Source organism: Sceloporus occidentalis, unplaced genomic scaffold (assembly GCF_023333645.1).
Source record: "Sceloporus occidentalis isolate IW3139 unplaced genomic scaffold, rSceOcc1.0.p SCAF_95, whole genome shotgun sequence".
NCBI classification, from domain to species: Eukaryota; Metazoa; Chordata; class Lepidosauria; order Squamata; family Phrynosomatidae; genus Sceloporus; species Sceloporus occidentalis.
In genome coordinates this window covers 2,799,396-2,817,090 of record NW_028317075.1, presented here as the reverse complement: position 1 = coordinate 2,817,090, position 17,695 = coordinate 2,799,396, and the positions used below count along the sequence as shown (strand labels likewise).

At 41.0% G+C, this 17,695-nt stretch overlaps 2 protein-coding genes across 6 annotated transcripts; one reads left to right on the top strand and one right to left on the bottom strand.

Moving 5' to 3' along the window:
* Positions 1 to 526: 526 nt before the first annotated feature.
* On the top strand, positions 527 to 4,677 carry LOC149284331 (4-hydroxybenzoate polyprenyltransferase, mitochondrial-like). Its single transcript, XM_089496902.1, has 9 exons — positions 527 to 551; positions 711 to 840; positions 1,634 to 1,761; positions 2,373 to 2,539; positions 2,899 to 3,020; positions 3,350 to 3,435; positions 3,565 to 3,698; positions 4,060 to 4,248; positions 4,528 to 4,677. Exons 1-9 carry the CDS (start codon positions 527 to 529, stop codon positions 4,675 to 4,677), a joined length of 1,131 nt encoding a protein of 376 aa, XP_089353028.1.
* Positions 4,678 to 5,265: 588 nt separating this feature from the next.
* Positions 5,266 to 10,693, bottom strand: LOC149284330 (COP9 signalosome complex subunit 4-like). 5 transcript variants are annotated; one of them, XM_089496861.1, is made up of 10 exons: positions 10,620 to 10,693; positions 9,545 to 9,624; positions 8,912 to 9,063; positions 8,675 to 8,778; positions 8,408 to 8,561; positions 7,901 to 8,051; positions 7,501 to 7,701; positions 6,725 to 6,846; positions 6,104 to 6,188; positions 5,266 to 5,399 (listed from the first exon to the last, which is right to left on the bottom strand). In XM_089496861.1, exons 1-10 carry the CDS (start codon positions 10,691 to 10,693, stop codon positions 5,266 to 5,268), a joined length of 1,257 nt encoding a protein of 418 aa, XP_089352987.1. The 5 variants fall into 5 exon arrangements, with proteins under 5 accessions (XP_089352987.1, XP_089352988.1, XP_089352989.1 ...); XM_089496862.1 differs by having other exon boundaries at positions 6,725 to 6,850; positions 7,523 to 7,701; XM_089496863.1 differs by having other exon boundaries at positions 6,725 to 6,840; positions 7,525 to 7,701.
* Positions 10,694 to 17,695: the final 7,002 nt, after the last annotated feature.

Below are 17,695 nucleotides of genomic sequence, written 5' to 3'. Positions count from 1 at the left end.
CCATTATGTTACATCATTTGTTAGCAAATTCACTCTTATGCTCACTCGCACACACTCTCTTACACTTTCTCAAGCTCTCTCACAGTGTCTTCTACCTTCTCCGCCGACTTCTTCTGTGTCCCGTCACCTTTCCTTTTTTTACCTTTTCTCGTTCTTCTGTTCCTTTTCTTCATCCGCTTCTCTGTGAACCTGGCATCCCAGTGCACTTCTGCAAAGGGTGGAGCTTCTGGGCACCCCATCTCCCCGATTGGATGAACAGGGGAGAGCCTGTCCCTGTGGCTCCGCCCTTTTGCGAAAGTGCACAGAGAGACCCGAATAATCCAGATAGATTTCCCGGAGAAACAGAGGCGCAGAAATGCTTCTCTTTCTTCATTGCCATCCCTGTCAAAGTGCCACCTGGGCGCAAAACCTGATTCATAAGCTGTACATTTGCATTATGTTTAGCTAGAACAATGCATAGATCAAAAAAAGATTTAGCATTGTTTCAGCTGTGAGTGTCTGGCTTTTTAAAATGCAAATCAATTACATGAAGCGCACATCATTTGCATATGGTAATGCCGCATGTCACAACATTTTAAGGGGATGCCCCAGCCATCATATTTATTTTTATTTATATATATATATATATATATATATATATATATATATACACATTACTGCTTAACCCTTAACCCATATTCATTTTTTCATTTTTTGTTGTAAACATTTAGGACGCTTGTTGAAGTGTAAGCTGGTGCGTGATGACCCAAGGCTGAAGAAGTCACCTTTTCTAAAAAGTGGCAGTGTTAGTAGCTGTATGCTGGCCCTATACAGCTCCACCAACGTGGAAAGCGTATCAAAGTACTTAGTAAGTATGCTGATAAGATATTTATTGGCAGTCTAATTTTTTCCTTTACTTACCTTTAGGGCAAGCAGCTATATAAATGGAAAATGAATAATAAATGCCGTTAAGGTGATAGCACCCCTATGCTTTGGATGGAGGCAGCAAGTTGTAGATGTAACAGGGTACCACAGGGTTTGGGAAAACATAATGTAGGTTGTGAGATTGTTTACTTGGCTACCTTAGCATCAGAGTAACATCTTTTTGCATGTAGTCAGTGTAAAGTTACTTTATTTTATCATGACTTAAAAAAGGAAACATTTTTATTCCTGCACATATTTAGCATTTGTCATTTTTATTATTACTGTATAAGGCCAATTGTAAGTGTTCATTACAATTCATCTGTCCTAGGTCATGCAGAATCAGGGACGATCCCATTTTCGTTAACCTGTGCTAGACTTCTGTCTTGGACTAAAACATTATAATGTAATGTTGATATGGCATTGATGTTGCTAGGTATGAAATGGAAAATGTATTTGTAAACACAATGACAGATTTGTTATGTTTTGAATTTCTAGACCTGATCCCCAAGATGAATCTCGCCTCTGCTAGAATACTGTCTTGTTGCACGTTCATCCCCAGAGCCACATATCAGTGTTGCAGACACGGTTTCCATAGCCAATGGAATAATTGCTTTAGTAAATATCAAAACAGTACAAAGACTTCATTCTTGGACAGAAGGGCAAAATGTTTACTCAGCTTTGGGGCACTGAGCAAGAATCAAAGGTACTGGAAGCCTGCTGCGTCCCACAGTCCTCATCACAAGGCGCAGGTACATGAACAGGGAAGATCGCTCAGTTTATCTGCGGCTGGCATAGTTGGATCAATGCCAAAAAACATTCAGCCTTACCTGAAACTTATGAGATTGGATAAACCAATTGGTAAGAGGCCTAACAGCAGACAAAATTGAAATAATTGCGAAATATTTTTAGCTGTGTGTCAAATGAATTGTGAGATGGACATTTAGATTGCGCAGAAATTATTTAGTTTATTATTATTATTATATTTAAAAAAAAAAAAAAGTATAATAATATTGTCCATTACTATATTGACCTTTATACAGTATGGCCCACTTGTTTATCAGATTTACTAATAAAAATTGCTGTTTTTAAAAAAACCAAATTGTTTGATTTTTCACCTTTTATTCTTAAAAGTTTTTTTGTACTGCTCTTGATCACAGAGCAGTATAACATATAGACCCCAGAGATCTCTCTTGTAACTCCACGGTACTCCTGATGATGGCTTTCCGTTCCATTAAATATTTCTGTATATAACTTTTTATATTTCCCTTTGGTTAGAAAGGAGATTTCTGATCTTCCAACTGGCCCATTTACAGCTTCCCTAGCACTATACCTAGAGGCAGAGCACTGGGGTTTAATGTCATTCCTTGGCAAGTGGCAAAGGAATACATAAAGAGTGACACACTGTTAAGATAATTTCCTAATATCCCGTTTAGGGTCGTGTTGATACAATGTCGGTTTTTTTATGACAGGGACCTGGCTTTTGTACTTGCCCTGCACCTGGAGTATAGCTTTGGCAGCAGACCCGGGTTGCCTCCCAGACATCTATATGCTGGCCCTTTTTGGCACTGGAGCGGTTTTGATGCGGGGCGCTGGCTGCACCATTAATGATATGTGGGACCGAGACTTTGATAGGAGGGTATGTTAAGTACACCCAGGAAACTGAGATATTGGCATTTTCTGTAAGTACTAAGTAATGCCTCTCATTCTTACATTTATATTCCCACTGAATGTCATAGCAAAGTCACACAAGCAGCATAGGATAGATGCCTCGTGGTAATTTTTAAAGGACAGAGTTAGTAAGATTGTTTATAACCTGAATCATGGTGAATCAGATACAAGCACAGAAAAGAGGTACGGAATAACCCCCCCATTCCTCATATGAGGGCATCTGGAAACTGGCCCTCACTCGATGAATTTCACGAACGCTTGTGACATGGAATACATTTTGCTCAGGTGACTTAGATGGTGATTATCATTGTGATTTCTTCCGCACAGGTAGAACGAACAGCTAGTCGCCCCATTGCCGCAGGGGATATAACCCGTTTCCAGTCCTTGGTTTTTCTCGGAGGACAGCTTAGCTTGGCCCTTTGTGTGCTTTTGTGTCTTAATAATTACAGGTGGGAAATGTAATTTATTAAAATTGTTTATTATTATGTATTGCTATCATTCAAGCTTTTTTCTTTGTACCTAATAAAAAAGACTTTGCTACTTAATAGGCATATTTAATTCTTAAAATTCAAATTATATTTAAATCTCTAGTAGTAACTATGTGACTGTTCAGCTTATTACATTGAGAGCGTAATAAAGATCACAGAGAAGTGAAAGGTTGTACTTTGGGTACGAGCTTGAACTCTGTTCCCTAATATGTGCTAATTTTTGTTTTGTAGGTCATTATGCTTTGTGTTAATGGATGCTTTATATTATTGTCTTTGCTGTATCTTTTCAGTATTGCATTAGGAGCAGCTTCGTTGTCCCTGGTGGTAACCTATCCATTAATGAAGAGGATAACCTATTGGCCCCAACTTGTTCTAGGTAAGATAAACCATAGATCTCCTTAGGTCACTTTAGAACACTTTTATTAAAAAAAGATATTGCTTATTACAACTAAGATATACGCTTCCGACTAACCTTTTCTGAACCATGTTCTCCTATAACTTCTAGGATTAACATTCAACTGGGGTGCATTGCTAGGGTGGTCTGCAGTGAAAGGCGCATGTGATTGGACAGCGTGTCTTCCATTATATGTCTCTGGCGTTATGTGGACACTGATATACGACACGATCTACGCACATCAGGTAAACAAGCGCTTACGCTGCATGGATGATCAAGTTTATAAAGCTTGCACAGTTATGAATGACTGAAAAGCATTCTATAGTAGCTTGAAACCAACACATATCCAGTATGTTCGATAATGATTACTATTATATAAAATGAGTGTCTTTTAGGAATCAGTAACCTGTGCAGTGGTTCATAATGAGTTTATTTTCTTGATTTTCGTTTACTAAAGCCTCTTACCTTGCGTGGTAAGTTTTTAATAGATTTAGTTGCGTCCCTATATCACTAAATGTTGAGATTTTAGAATAAATGTATTTTACAGTATTATGACCATATGAAATGATCAGAACCAAATACACATCCGGAACCTTTATTATACAGGACAAAAAGGATGACGTGATTGTCGGGGTGAAATCAACAGCTCTGCGGTTCAACGAACAGACGAAGCAGTGGTTGAGTGGTTTCAGTGTGGCGATGCTAACAGGACTGACACTAACAGGACTAAGCTGTGACCAGACCTTGCCCTACTACACTGCTGTCACCCTTATCGGGGCTCATCTGGCTCATCAGGTAAAATATTTTTCCACAGTGCTGCTTGAGATAATTGAATATGTTTTTAATTTACCAGTCTTGCAGTCACATTAGAACGGACTACCTCCAAAAGAACAGCTGCATAAAATATGCTGACACGGATACTAAATCCCCTTTACCCGAATGGAGGCAAACTACACCTATACCGGTTCAAAGTCTACGCCATAAATATAGCATTCTGCCTTAAAATTATTGCTCTTTCCAGGACGAGTGTCAGACTATAAAATGAATGTGTCCTTCCTTCCCTTCTGTCATCAGATCTATACCCTGGACATAAACGATGCCGAAGATTGCTGGAAAAAGTTCAGTGCGAATCGGACTGTGGGCTTTTTGCTTTTCTTGGGGATTGTGCTTGGAAACTTGTGGAAAAGAAAAGATGCAGGTGAAACCGAAGATAGCTCGCGATAAAACTGAGTGCTATGCGGAATTTTGTAGAGAGAATAACTATTTAACTCAAATTGTACTCAGCAAATGTCCACCGTATCATGAGGACATGAAATGAACGAAAACTTCGGGAAAGGAGTGAAAGGCTAAATTATATGATTACATTGATCTGTACTGTATTTAGTAATTTACTGGTAACAATCATCTGTGCCACATTTTAAAGTGGCAACATTACAAAAGTTCAAATTATCAACCCCATAGAGAAAAATAAAACTTTGGCTCGTGTAAGTGTTGTCTTTTGGAAGTGATTGGTACATTTTAAAGTACACTAGCACAAATGTCCGTTCTGAAAGAATTACATACATTTCTCTGAATAAGTCGACACAACATACAGTTTATTTCTGTATTGTCGTTGAACCAGCCATACATGTGACAGGCAGGAGGGAACAAAGTTCAACAGCAGGAAAAATAAAATGCTTTTGCAAGAGCGAGTAGATGAAGATAAAAGGGAATATTTCTGTCGTCATTTTTGGGGGGTTTAAACTTTACGACACTTATCTTCAGTGCGTTAGAGAAGTTGAATAATCTACCAGCGGAAAACACTTTTTTTTTTCACTGTGCCATTTGAGCCTCCATAGCTTGCGCTGTCCACTCTGGTGCGATCTGGCTAATCTTTTCTAATAAGTTATTTACTTGGAAACACAACGACTGAATTTGTTTATCCCATGTCGGTAAAGCTTCACGTGCTATATAATTAATAATAAACAAAATAAAATCTGTTAGTATAGAACCATAAATACCAACATCATTAGGACTGTTCCTTGATCTTTTCAGTTAGATCTCCAAACAATTTATGACCGATAAACTTTTCAAAATATCAGAATACTAAGAACTGCTAGAGTTTATTCACCAAAGTAAACGTTTCCAGTGTTGCTGAGCTCACTATACAAAATAAGTTACTCTTGTAAGAAATTTCTACAGTTTGGTGGGAAAAGTATTTTCTAAATATAGAATAATGAATATATGTGAACTTTGTTTAATTCAATATTATAACTATAAACTGCTGTAATATACACATGCAAAAAAAATCTGCCTCCCTGTCTGTAGCGACTAATTTGCTTCATAATCTTGTTCAAAAAAGTCTGTTCTCCCAGGGAACTCCATAAAAATTCCTCCAACATTAATGCGGTTAATTTATCTCATTATAACACCCTAAATATGAAAAATTTATTCATAGTAATTTTCCAACAGGTTTCAGATAAGGCTGGAGATGATAATTTATGTAGTACACTCAGGTTTATATCATCGGTGAGCCAATTGTCTATCCAATTGTCATATAGTACAGGTCCACCCCTGAATGCAGGATGCTAAATTGTTTAAAGATGTTGCTTCCTATTTACCAAGCTGTATATAAGACACCAAAGGGACTAAACAGGACAATGACACTTACTTTCAAAATGTACAATACCATCTATCTGGTCGATAAACCCATTCATTCGGCCCTCTGTAATCATCTGAGAAGCTATTTTTTCCGCCTGTTAAAACAAAAACCCATTTAAGATGTTGATGCAAGTCACATTAATTCAGTAAACATAAGACTATTGGACAATTTAGTATTTACATGCTATTGGCAAAGAAATAAATGCATTTGAGGCTCTTGGTACAATTTTCATATGGCATCCATATGTCCAGTAAGGCTATGGGTGGGATCTATTTAATCTTAAATAAAGATTCATTCTTACAAACAACCTTCATAGAAAGAGTCCTTTGTCCAAAGAACATCATTACTGTATAATTCACTATAAGCAACCCTGCCCTGTGTAGTATGCAAAGACCACCCATTCATACCAACTCAAATAAGGTTTTTTTGTCCCCAGATCTGGCTATTATACCATTTCAAAGTAAATTGGGAAGATATATCTTGCAAGGACAAAAAAACCCAGTGCCCTTAGCCAAGCCAAGAGCGTTTCAGGGAAAACGAGACTGTGCTCCATGAATAACAGAGAAGCCCAAAGCGACTGTGTATATTTCCTTGTACCCTTCACCTGGAATTAACATAAAGTAACCTTACCTTAGCAGCTGGGATCTCTAACAAGGCTCCAAGCTCCTCAAATGTGATGTTGTTGTACAGTTTGCTTGCTGACAACAAGTTGTGCTCTATAACAGCTCTGTCCAAAATACTGGACCCTTCGGAAGTCGAAAGAGTAGAGATCAAAACAAAGCTTGTAAGTAAATTACAGCTGAATGGCCCATGCTTTTCATGTCTCATTATATATATATATATATATATATATATATATATATATATATATATATATATATATAAATAAATAAATAAAATGTTATATATAAAATCGGAAAACCAGTTATTTAGACTCACAGCTGCATAGTAGGAAACCGCAGCTATATATTTAGCTGCCAAGTACGCCAAAGTAGATTTGATTTATAAGATTAATTTAAATCATGTATGTCAATCATAATATAAAACATTAGAAATGTTAAGCATATCTGATGATGTATTTAATCTAGACTGGGCCCTAAAGACTACTAAGTAGTTAGAAATAGTATCCTGGACTTAAGAACCTAAGATTAAGAATCATAATCCACACAATACAGCAAATTATTTAACCTGTTTAATAATATAATTATTTGTTAGAGAAACATGCCAGGTGTAATCAACATAATCCATTTTGGCAGGGTCTTGGTGCAAATGGGATATAATTCATGCTTCTACACATATTGCTATAAATCATTTCCACATTTAATGACTTTATGAATAATATTAGAGTAAAATAATATTTGAAATTCTAGAAAAAAGAAACTTTCTGAAGTATTAAAAAGGAAAGAGTAAAAACGTTACTGCATGTGGACACCCACCATCTCCAGTGGTTGCTTTTTGATGAGGCATGAGCATGGCAGCAAACTCTTGGAGCTGGTTGCCCCTGATGATTCTGTCCAGGTACATCTTCTCCAGAATGCCATAGGCGGCAAGCTGTTGGCACCGTTCATCTTTGAACAGGGTAGCCAGCATTCTGGAACGCTGCTGTCCTAAGAAGACACAACCGTATCTCTGAACACAAAGTGAGCAGCACCAAGATTTGTGTTATACACTGTGGGTACAGATATTTTCCATGTCCAGAAATTGTCTGCTTTTTTTACTGCCCGTGAAACTATAGCTACATACAGCAAGGCAGTTTGACAAGTCTTTCTCTTTCTGGCTACTTCTTCCCTATGTTGCGTTAGTTACCTGCAGACGCCAAGATGGTGCAGTGCAACGCATGCTTTAACGCTTCCATTCTCTCGCTTTCATGGACTATGGTTTTGTATGACAGCTCATTGTACCTCTGCGCAGCTTCAATAAACTTCCGCCTGTAGTCAAGAACACGGGCATAGCAAACCTGCAGAAAGGACAATCAACAGTACTTAACAGAGCAGCAACAAGTCAATTCACTATTTGCAGCACCCTTGCAAAGGAGAAAAAAAAAGCCACAGCAGCCCCCAAAAAGTTTATTATAATAAAGGGTTAAAAGTAGCATAATTCAAGACACGGCATGTCAAGCCAGTGTTCTGAAATAAGGGCAATTAACCCATTCTCTGCTTGACTTTACAATAGCCATTCAACTTTTGAAACACGCCACATACTGTTCTACCGTATCGAGTAACGTAAACAACGTGGAAAAGGATCCTAGAGCGTCAACTTGTTTCACATATGTACACCTGGGAGATTTATGATAAACGGCAATCACTTACATACCTTGTAATGGATTTGGAGCTGCTCATTGGTAGACTCATTCTGTAACAAGGAAGCCCGATTAATGTAAGCTTCGGCCTGGACCGGGTCATCATCCTCCAGATACAGCCGGGCAATTTTTAGATAGGTCTCCAGTTTGTAGTCAACGTTATATTGCCTGAAATAAATATAATATATAGAATACGTTATACAGAACACTACTTCCTTATTTTTAATTTACATATAGTCTAAATTAGTAAAAAGATAGTTCTTGGGTGTTTTCTCTCTTACTTCTGTCCAGTTTCCAATGGTATCCCAACAAGCACCTGGGCTGCATTTCTCCAGTCTTCTTCCTTCTCATAAATTGATGCCAAGTGCTGTCTGATTGATGCAACCTGGAGAGACGACTGACCATTAGTACCAGCTATCAAACAAGTTGTCCCCCATTTCTGCAGTAGATCCCCCAAAAACTGTATCCTGAGGACGGATACTGGCTCATTATGTTATACAGATGGCTGCTGCTCTCACCTGTTCCTCAAAAGAAATGACTCTGGGTTGGATCTTCTCGAGGGTGAAGTGGTAGATCTCCTTGGCAATTCCATCGGGAAGACTGGGAAGGTGCGCGCAGAAGTCAGTCAATAGCTGACGTGATATCACCAAGCTGACATTCTCATTGACCACTGGAAGTAAGGCGACACAAGCGTGTTCAAATTAAATAAAGTCATTCAGTGAACTTCAGAAGACATCTTTCGGGTTGGGTGCATTTTACCAAGAGTTCTTTCGGTACAGGCAGGAGAAGACTAAATGGTACATTGTGATAAAGACAAAAGAACATACTATTTGGGATGCAGATCACTCCCCTATATGTAAATGAACAGCCATTTATCTGTATTAAATGTTAGAGAACTTGCTAAGCTTATAAGTACAGTTAAGGTCCGAACTCCATGCCATTTCCCCACAAGCACCTTGCAGACACCAACATGAAATGATCAATGATCACTACAATATTTGTGATTGGACATTAAACACACGCAATGTGTTTCATTCACTAAAATAACCCCAATGTCCTGAGACTTTGTAATGATAGTAAAGCTTTAAATAGCTATTATTATTTAATGGCATGTATTAATTATTATTACTTTTTTTTACCATTAAACCTACTTGCTTCAACAAATGCTTTCAGAGCCTCAAGTTGCTCTGCTCCGGGAAGCTGGAGAGCCTTTTCTAATATCTGCCGGTACCTAGAGAGAAAGGAGAAAAATATCAATAATAATCTTTCAGTTTTTTAATCATATCATCATCATAAACAGTAGCGTCTTCATAAGTTCGGTGATGACAGCAATACATTGTTTGGAGCTAGACTAGCATTTCAAAATAACGGCCTTAAAATATAGCGTAACATAGAACTATATTAAGCATGGAAAGAATATAACCGAGTTTGGGGATCTTTTTGGTACTTTTATTGCATAACCGAACTGCAACCCTCCGTAAACTTTCAAGGCTACTTAGATCTCTTCCTTGGCCATATGATTATTATTAACCGTTTTATATAGCGCCATCATATTCCGTAGCGCTGTACAATGGGTAGACAGGACTTAAGTAGTCTATAACATAACAATTTGACTTACAGGAACAACAGGTGAGCTTGCAATCTAAAGGGCAAATGAGGTTTCTTCTTCAAGTATTATATGCCTGAAGAGGCGATCCAAGTAGTCTTGCAAGCTGACAATCTAATCCAATTCAGTTATCTGAAGTACATACAAGTACCATATCTGCTTAAAGTTCATGATATACAATGGCATATTAATTGCTTCCCATAGCCCCAAACGTCTGCAATTGCTGGTGTCGCCCGGTAACCCCAATTCCATACACTCGGCATCCACTATAAGTTCCTTCTATGCAAACGATTACATCACAGCCTGACTGGGCATTAGCAGGACACTATACACATCACAAACAACAGGACACATGACAGTTTGCCAGCAATCGAGCTAACAACCCCAAGAAAATGGTCTGGCGGCGGATTCTACAATCTGCATGGGTCCATGTTCTACAGTCACCTATAGTCATGTGCATACAATATGGGTGTAGATACAGATGTATGGAATGATATGTAATGCTATGGATTTTACACAGTTTTAACCCTCTACTACAATGCGGCTACCTCGAGTAATAGAAATCCATGGAGGTTCTTTCACACTGTGATCACTACATTACAGAACAGCCCATCACTTACTTCCCGGCCAGATCCTTATGAGACCCACTAGAATTCATCAGTTGGGTCAGGTCCTGTCTCACGCAGGCTGCCATCTTTGCCAGTCCGTAGGATCCCTAGACACGCCCCTGCTTTTCCGTCATCGATGAGCAAGGGAAGCTCCCTACGAAGCTATAACATACTATGACGCTATCCATCCCACCTTCACTTCCGCCCACCATGATCACGTGGGGAGCGACTATGCGTTCCATTCTGCGTTCCACGGCACAGCTACAGCGACACCTTCTGGAAACTATAGGTAGTGACAAGTCCTTTGTTGCTAATGTCAGCAGCTAGCTTGGATTTACACAAATAACACAGACAGCTTAACCCTTTTTTCCCTGGCAGTATGTAGAGATTCTATGCTGAATTTATTTAATTATGTTGGGCAAGGATTATTCGTATAGCTGGGTGAACCCAAGTAATAAATCTACCCCATCTGGCAGACATAACTTGGTGTAAAAAAAAGTCAAGGGCACTCACTATGAAAAAACCACGAAATTGGGTGTACTGCCAAGTCCAATATTGTCTATGTACTGCTCCACAAAATATTTATATATAATAGGAACTGGCCTAATGTTCACTGAAAATGGCTAAAGCGGTAGCTGGGGTCTTTAGTCAAAGTTGATACCTTATTGGACTAACTGGGAACATTCTGGGCCGCGTGGGTGGCGTTATGGCACGCCCCCACTCCCTGCTCACTTACCCTCCAACCACAGCATGGGGGTGGGGCTCAGTGGGACCTCCCACCAGTAGCAGGACCACCTACTTGTGGGTAGTCTGAGCATGGATGTTCCCAGGTATGCTTATTGGGCCAACATAGAAAAGGAAGCCATAGCTGGGCGGGCAATCTACTGGGTTGACCCAGCTTATGAAGAGTGGAAGAAGAAAAACCGAACTGCCTCAATTGATACTGTACTTGTTGGTTCACCTACCTCCACAATCTTAGTAAACACGCATAAATGTAAAAAGGCACTCATGATATAACTGCAAAATATATAACACTGGACAAAATAAATACAAACCAGGTACACACCCAGCACGATAATATCAAAATAACCAGGAAAGTAGGCAACCCATGACTCTCCGATAACCCATAACATTTTGCAATACATGCTTATATCAGGGTGGTGTATCACAGCACCTTGATGAACCAGCTATCTGGTATTTTGTCAGTTGCCTATTAAAAATGTATATGCAGTTACAGTAATAACCTAATGCACGCATACAGTACCTAGGTACTAAGATACTTTTTGGTGAAAACTTATTTTCATAAGAAAAGTTTATATATATATACCGTATTTGCTCGATTATAAGACGAGGTTTTTTTCAAAGCAAGTGTGTGTGGGGTGGGGGAGTGTTAAATGGGGGGGAGACAGAAGGAAGACTGCTGCCCCGGTATACAGCAGGAAATTGGAAGCCCCAGTAAGTGTGTGTGTGTGTGGGGGGAGTGTTAAATGGGGGCATAGGGCATTTCTGGAGGCAGAGTGCTCTATGAAATGCCTTTTAACACCTTGAACGCCACTCTGCCTCCTGAAATGCCTTATACCTCCCTATATGCCACTCTGCCCCATAATATGCCATTTAACCCCCTAAATGCCAGAGTGGCATATAGGGGTATAAGGCATTTCTGGAGGCAGAGTGGCACATAGGGGGTTAAAAGGCATATCATGGGGCACAGTGGCATATAGAGGGTTAAAAGGCATATCATTGGCCACAGTGCCATATTGGAGTGGCAAGCCTGGGGGCAGATGTGCATAACTGGGGGGCAGGTTGGAAAATACAAGGAAATAAAAACAAAAAAATATTTTTCTCAATCATAGCTTTTATTAAAAAATGTAATAGTTTACATGAATTAACATTTACTGGTAAAACTTTTTTCCTATAGGGTCGTCTTATATTCAGGCTTTTTCTTTTTTTCCTAAATTAATATTCAGATTTTGGGGGGTCGTCTTATAATCAGGGTCGTCTTATAATTGAGCAAATACGGTATATATATATATATATATATATATATATATATATATATATATATACACACATATATATATATATATATATATACATTTTCATGCTTAAAGCCTCTGTGGTGCAAGTGCATTTAAATATTAACCCATAAACAGGTTTGAACACAAACCTTAATCTTTTTCATTAACTTTGATTGGGGATTGTGTGTGTTTCTGAGATGCCATTAACCATTGTTTTACCAGGACTAATTAGATTCAATAACTACTCTGTGCAAGCAGCACTGATCTTTAGAAAACATCCAGACCGGTTGCCCTGGAGCAACTGTGATATGGGTATTTTAAATAGTGGCTGAAAGCGACTGGGGTGTCTGTTAGCAGCACATCAGGCCTATGGCGACCGTGGTAGAGGTGTATGCATGACTGGCTGAAGGCGACGGTGGTGTCTATTGGCACATCCGGCCTCAGGTGACTGTGATATGGGTATTTTTAATAGTGGCCGAAAGCGACTGGGGTATCTGTTAGCACATCTGGCCTATGGCGACCGTGGTAGAGGTGTATGCTAGACTGGCTGAAGGCGACGGTGGTGTCTGTTGGCACATCCAGCCTGCGTCAACCGTGATATGAGTGAATGTGAGATTGGGTAAAGGTAACGGTGGTGTCTGTTGGTGAATGTGATGAGTCAGCTGTGATATGAGTGAATGTGAGATTGGGTAAAGGCAACGGTGGTGTCTGTTGGCATATCCGGCCTCAGTTGACTGTGATATGGGTATTTTTAGTAGTGGCTGAAAGCGACTAGGGTGTCTGTTAGCACATCTGGCCTATGGCGACCGTGGTAGAGGTGTATGGTAGACTGGCTGAAGGCGACGGGGGTGTCTGTTGGCACATCCGGCCTGAGTCAACCGTGATATGAGTGAATGTGAGATTGGGTAAAGGTAACGGTGGTGTCTGTTGGTGAATGTGATGAGTCAGCCGTGATATGAGTGAATGTGAGATTGGGTAAAGGCAACGGTGGTGTCTGTTGGCACATCCGGCCTCAGTTGACTGTGATATGGGTACATGTGAGAGTGGGTGAAAGCAACTGGGTGTCTGTTAGCACAACCGTTCTAAGACGACAGTAGTAGGGGTATATGCGAGACTGGCCCAAGGCGACATTGGTGTCAGTTGGCACATCCGCATAACGTGACTGTGAAATGGGTATATATGAGAGTGGCCAAAAGCAACGGTGGTGTCGGTCGGGTCATCCGACCTTGGGCAACCTTATTAGGAGTGTATGTGAGACAGGCCGTAGATGACGGTTGTGTCTGTTGGCACATCCTGCCTAAGGCGACCATGGTATGAGTGTAGGTGAAATTGATAGAAGGCAACTGTGGTGTCTGTTGGCGCAACCGGTCTAAGGCGACAATAGTAGACTGGCCCAAGGCGATGGTGGTGTGTGTTGGCACATCTGGCCTAAGGAGATTGTGATATGGGTATATGTGAAATTGACAGAAGACGACAGTGGTGTCTATAGGCACATGGGACCTAAGCTGACAGTCATATGGGTATATGTGAGAGTGGCCGAAAGCAACTGGTGTTTGTTGGCACATCCGGCCTCAGGTGACTGTGATATGGGTATTTTTAATAGTGGCTGAAAGCGACTGGGGTGTCTGTTAGCACATCTGGCCTATGGCGACCGTGGTAGAGGTGTATGGTAGACTGGCTGAAGGCGACGGTGGTGTCTGTTGGCACATCCGGCCTCAGTTGACTGTGATATGGGTACATGTGAGAGTGGGTGAAAGCAACTGGGTGTCTGTTAGCACAACCGTTCTAAGGCGACAGTAGTATGGGTATATGCGAGACTGGCCCAAGGCGACGGTGGTGTCTGTTGGCACATCCAGCCTAAGGCTACCTTTATATGGATGTATGTGAGATTGGGTGAAGGCGACGGTGCTGTCTGTTGGCATATCCGGCCTAAGGCAACTGTGGTATGGGTATATGTGAGAGAAGGGTGGTGTCTGTTGGCTTAACCAGCCTAAGACCGTATTATGCGAGACAGGCCCAAGGCGACGTTGGTGTCAGTTGGCACATCTGCATAACATGACTGTGAAATGGGTATATGTGAGAGTGGCCAAAAGCAACGGTGGTGTCGGTCGGGTCATCCGACCTTAGGCAACCTTATTAGGAGTGTATGTGAGACAGGCCGTAGATGACGGTTGTGTCTGTTGGCACATCCTGCCTAAGGCGACCATGGTATGAGTGTAGATGAAATTGATAGAAGGCAACTGCGGTGTCTGTTGGCGCAACCGGTCTAAGGCGACAATAGTAGACTGGCCCAAGGCGATGGTGGTGTGTGTTGGCACATCTGGCCTAAGGAGATTGTGATATGGGTATATGTGAAATTGACAGAAGACGACAATGGTGTCTATAGGCACATGGGACCTAAGCTGACAGTCATATGGGTATATGTGAGAGTGGCCGAAAGCAACTGGTGTTTGTTGGCACATGCGGCCTATGGCGACCGTAGTAGAGGTGTATGCAAGACTGACGGAAGCCCACGGTGGTGTCTGTTGTCACATCCGGCCTGAGTCAACCGTGATATGAGTGAATGTGAGATTGGCCAAAGGTGACGGTGGTGTCTGTTGGCTTAACCAGCCTAAGACCGTAATAGGAGTAAATGCGAGACTGGCCCAAGGCGACGGTGGTGTCTGTTGGCACATCTGCATAAGGTGACTGTGAAATGGGTATATGTGAGAATGGCGAAGGCGACGGTGGTGTCTGTGGGCAACCGGCCTAAAGTGACCGTAAGAGCAGTGTATGTGATACTGGCCTAAATTGACCATAATGTGGGTGTATGTAAAATTGGCAGAAGACAACTGTGGTGTTTCTTTGCGCAACCATTCTAAGGCGGCAGTAGTAGGGGTGTATGTGAGACTTGCCGAAGGTGACGCCGGTGTCTGTTGGTACATGCGACTTAAGGCGACAGTCATATGGGTATATGTGAGAGTAGCCAGAAGCAACTAGTGTTTGTTGGCACATGCGGCCTATGGTGACCGTAATAGAGGTGTATGCAAGACTGACTGAAGCTCACGGTGGTGTCTGTTGTGACATCCGGCCTGAGTCAACCGTGATATGAGTGAATGTGAGAGTGGCCTAAAGCGACTGGGGTTTCTGTTAGCACATCCGGCCCATGGCGACCGTAGTAGAGGTGTATGCTAGACTGGCTGAAGGCGACGGTGGTGTCTGTCGGCACATCCGGCCTCAGTTGACTGTGATATGGCTATATGTGAGAGTGTCTGAAAGCGACTGGGGTGTCTGTTAGCACATCCGGCCTAAGACGACTATTGTAAAGGTGTATGCAAGACTGGCTGAAGGCCCTAGGCTGAGTGAGCTATAGGCCGGCGCCTACCTTGCCCGTAGGTAGTATCGGCCCTGTGTGCAACTAATTTTAAGGTATGCTAGCCATCCCAGGCGCCGCAAAGTCATCAAGATTAATTATGGATGGAATAAGCATGTCTTTAATTGTGTGTGATTTTTAGATTCAAATGAGCTGATATCCAATTATCTAACAATATACTATTGTACTTTATTTGACCTATAAATAACCATTTTTCCAGTGCTCTGTTGTAGAAAACATTAAATAATTTTACATAAGCTTCAGCTTTTTGAATGAGAAACAGGAGAGCTGCTGCTTAATGGGATGGTTACGATGAGTTCACTGGTCGCCCCAACTGTCCATTTACAATAAAAAAACCACAGCATCCATAGAAAAATTCGATTAATATATACATTTCAGGGAGTCCTGTAGCTTACTTGATGCATGGACATGCAGCAATATTAATAATGTGGCCTGGTAAGCAGAGCAGTAGTGTAACCCAAAATCCTGGGCCCCCAGTGATCTGTTATTGAGTCCTTCCATGTAACTATCCTATTTTGTATCCAAATGGCTGTGTCTTGAAATGTGTTATTGTGAAAGGTGTGTGAAAGTATTGCTCACTTATATGCAATTATATTATGGGCCAAATAAACAATTTTTTTCATAATTTAAGCCAGTGGTATGTCAACACATTGTATGCATAGGATCCCTCTGTATCACGGGCTGGAGGACCCTATTTTCTCCCTTGAGCCTAAATGCAACGATACCAAACAAACCATTTTAGACAAGGCCACACGCCCTCTAAGAATAAACATAATGATGCATTGGCCCATGCTTTATTCAAACTATTATTCATCTCAGCAGCAACCAAGCAGAATAACTCAACAAAGTATCACCCATCAGGAAAATCCTATAGCCTTTCTAAAGTCTTGCACTCTCTGATAAACTGCATTGACTCCCTATCTTTTCAGATTATTCAAGCAGAAGTTACACTGTCAGTAAATTATCTCTGTGAAGAATAGATAAAAAATATAGTTTGATTCAAATGCCAGTGTTAGCCATCATTTTCAGATGCTGGGAACAGTGAATGATGGCATGGACACTGTTGACACTGTTGATGACAGCATAATGCAACAATAGACACTTGCTTTCTGGAAATCTTCCCTGCACACTCAGAGTGTGCAGTGAAGGGACATGGAGGGAGATATAGATATTGCTAGCTACCTCGCAGTGTGTGTCAGGGTTCCAGTCGGTATATCTGAAAGTCACTTCTTCTATAGGATGAAGAATTGGTGATCTCAAACAGATACAGGTCTGACGTTTTTTTTCTTCATGGGAACTTTTTGTTTTAAAGGGATCACAGCTGCCAGCTACGTAGGTGCCGGCTCAGGTTGGACTCCCTGTGTAGGAGCAGGATTGGGTTTAGCACTCGGCTGGAGGAAGACAGGTGTCTACTGTAACCTTTCTCTTTGGCGCCATCTGATTAAGCGATGGGGGGTGTCTGTGCAACAATACTTCCTCAAGTCAGAGATGCGATGATCATTCGTAACAGAATTTTTTTTAGCATTTGGTGTTTCCAGATATGGCTGTTAGTGCAAGATACTTAATTCTAGACCTGCTTTCTAAAGCCATGATGACTTTATCCAGTTTATTGCAGGCTGTCTTTATGGGGTTTATGGTAAGGGATATTCTGCTTTTGCATTTAATTTCTACTTCAATAAAGTGGTACACATTTTAGT

What these genes read in the sequence shown, in the direction of transcription:
- LOC149284330 (XM_089496860.1), bottom strand. Translation starts at nt 10,693, where the DNA reads ATGGCAGCCTGCGTGAGACAGGACCTGACCCAACTGATGAATTCTAGT. An exon ending in CATAAGGATCTGGCCGGGAA is followed by an intron (nt 9,625 to 10,619) that starts GTAAGTGATGGG and finishes CTTTCTCTCTAG; the next exon opens with GTACCGGCAGATATTAGAAA. An exon ending in TGGTATTGTACATTTTGAAA is followed by an intron (nt 5,400 to 6,103) that starts GTAAGTGTCATT and finishes TTAATTATATAG; the next exon opens with CACGTGAAGCTTTACCGACA.
- LOC149284331 (XM_089496902.1), top strand. Translation starts at nt 527, where the DNA reads ATGAAGCGCACATCATTTGCATATG. An exon ending in GAGATTGGATAAACCAATTG is followed by an intron (nt 1,762 to 2,372) that starts GTAAGAGGCCTA and finishes TTTTTATGACAG; the next exon opens with GGACCTGGCTTTTGTACTTG. An exon ending in ACCGAGACTTTGATAGGAGG is followed by an intron (nt 2,540 to 2,898) that starts GTATGTTAAGTA and finishes TCTTCCGCACAG; the next exon opens with GTAGAACGAACAGCTAGTCG.